Source organism: Lucilia sericata, unplaced genomic scaffold, assembly GCF_015586225.1.
Source record: "Lucilia sericata isolate MDLA Ls3-8-SP2 unplaced genomic scaffold, ASM1558622v1 Contig000679F_arrow, whole genome shotgun sequence".
NCBI lineage: Eukaryota > Metazoa > Arthropoda > Insecta > Diptera > Calliphoridae > Lucilia > Lucilia sericata.
In genome coordinates, this window is record NW_023994683.1 from 32,436 (window position 1) to 34,435 (window position 2,000).

Genomic DNA, 2,000 nt, shown 5'->3' on the forward strand with positions numbered 1-2,000 from the left:
AACGACTGACAGACTGACGGTATGTGAAATTATAATTTTACTGAAAGAGAGAAGAGTGTAGAGGAATGAAAAAGAGCGCTGCAAACAATAACATACTACATTCCTTAACAAATATATGAGGGTTGTTGCATTATAGTAGAGAGTTTCTGTTTTGGAGAGCGAGGTTATTTTGGGTATAAAAGGCGGGGAGAGTAAGTGACTAAGTACATTACGTCTTACGCCTTTGAAGTGAACACATTAAAAAAAACACTTTTTTAAATTAAAAAAAATATATATCAAAACTTGTTGCATTTAAATAAAAAACAATTACAAAATGTCTGTACAAATGTCGGAAATGTCTAAAACCTATCAATACCGCAAAGTGATGAAACCCATGTTGGAGCGCAAACGTCGTGCTCGCATTAATAAATGCCTAGATGAATTGAAAGACTTAATGGTAGCCACTTTGGAATCGGAGGGAGAACATGTTACCCGCTTGGAAAAAGCCGATATCTTAGAGTTGACTGTTTCGCATTTGCAAAAAATGAAACAACAACGCAAATTAAGCAGTTCCAGCGGCAATACCACCATGAATCAGGCCGAAGGTTTTCGTTCCGGTTATATACATGCTGTTAATGAGGTCTCCAAATCCCTATCGGAACTACCAGGTGTTAATGTTAACTTGGGCACTCAACTAATGACACATTTGGGTCAGCGCCTCAATCAATTGCAGCCACCTGTTAAACCAGCTTTACCCATTACCAGCCCCTTGTCTGTGCAAATTGGTGCTCCCAATTTCAGAGGTCAATATTCAGTACCCATTTCACCGGTATCCAGTTATTCCACCAGCCCTAACTCCAGTATTGGCAGTGAAAAACAAGCTACTTCCCAACTCTTAACCACCTGTCCTTCTACTCCCATTGATGTCACCAGTATCGATGTGGAAATTGAAGATGAGGAAAATGTTTGGCGTCCTTGGTAATTCAAAGCGCAAACTCAGCTGTTAGTAAAGAGTCTCTGCACCCTTTAGTTCAAAATGTCTTCCAAAATCGGCTTTCATGCTAAGGCCTTAATTTATATATATATTTTTAATTATAATTATTATAAACAAAAAAAAGCTTTAACAAATTAATTTAAACATTAAGCTAATGTGATAGTCTAAGTAAACAAATTGTTAAATTATTTATAAGTAAACAACAACAATTAAACAAAATAATAATAATTTATGAAATTTTAAACAAAACTCTAAAGAAATCTTTTAATTTTTGAGCCTGAATATACTAACAGAAAGAAACTTCCTGTTCTTTATTAAAAACTAACATGACTGGTCATGATCTTTAATTATCATAAAAAATAAACCAATTTTCAGTTTAATTAATGAAAAACTGCCTCTGTTTTCTTTTTTCTCTCAAAAACGAAAAATCAAAATTTTCTAACCTTAAAAATAACCAAAAAAATATCCTCTATTTTTGAACACGTGTTCAGACAATGGTTTAAAAAAAATAATACATTTAAGGGATACCTACATTCTTTTATATAGTTTTCACAATGTCATTCTTTAATTACTGGCTGGGAACCAAATTTCTTACCTAAAAAGAAAAGAAACAACATAAGAATATTAAAAAACAATAACAAAACACAAACATTTTTGTAACATACAACAATTTTAAATACGAGCAATAGAAAACTAAACAATACAATTTAAACTCTAGAAAAAAACTAAAAAATAATTATAAAAAGTAAAAAAAAAGGAACAGTAAAAACCCATAAAATAATATATAAAAAGATAAGATCAGCCAGCAGCGTATCTAATCAAAAGTATTGTGGTGTTTATGTCCGTCTGTCTGTTAGGTCAGCCTTTTTTTTGGTCTTCAAATCCCACAAAACTCTCAGTATAAGTGTGTAAATTTAAAATAACCACCACCAATAACAACAACAAAATCTAAAACTAAATAAGACCCTTTTTTCTTATAGATATCTAAAGCATGTCTGTCTTGATTTTCTTTGTTTAACTACCCATC

General features: G+C 32.0%; 1 protein-coding gene across 1 annotated transcript; it reads left to right on the plus strand.

The window, feature by feature from the left end:
- The first annotated feature begins 307 nt into the window (after positions 1–307).
- Positions 308–1,042, plus strand: LOC119607245 (enhancer of split mgamma protein). Its single transcript, XM_037961093.1, has one exon. The coding sequence runs from the start codon at positions 314–316 to the stop codon at positions 959–961; it is 648 nt and encodes a 215-aa protein (XP_037817021.1). The 5' UTR covers positions 308–313; the 3' UTR covers positions 962–1,042.
- Positions 1,043–2,000: the final 958 nt, after the last annotated feature.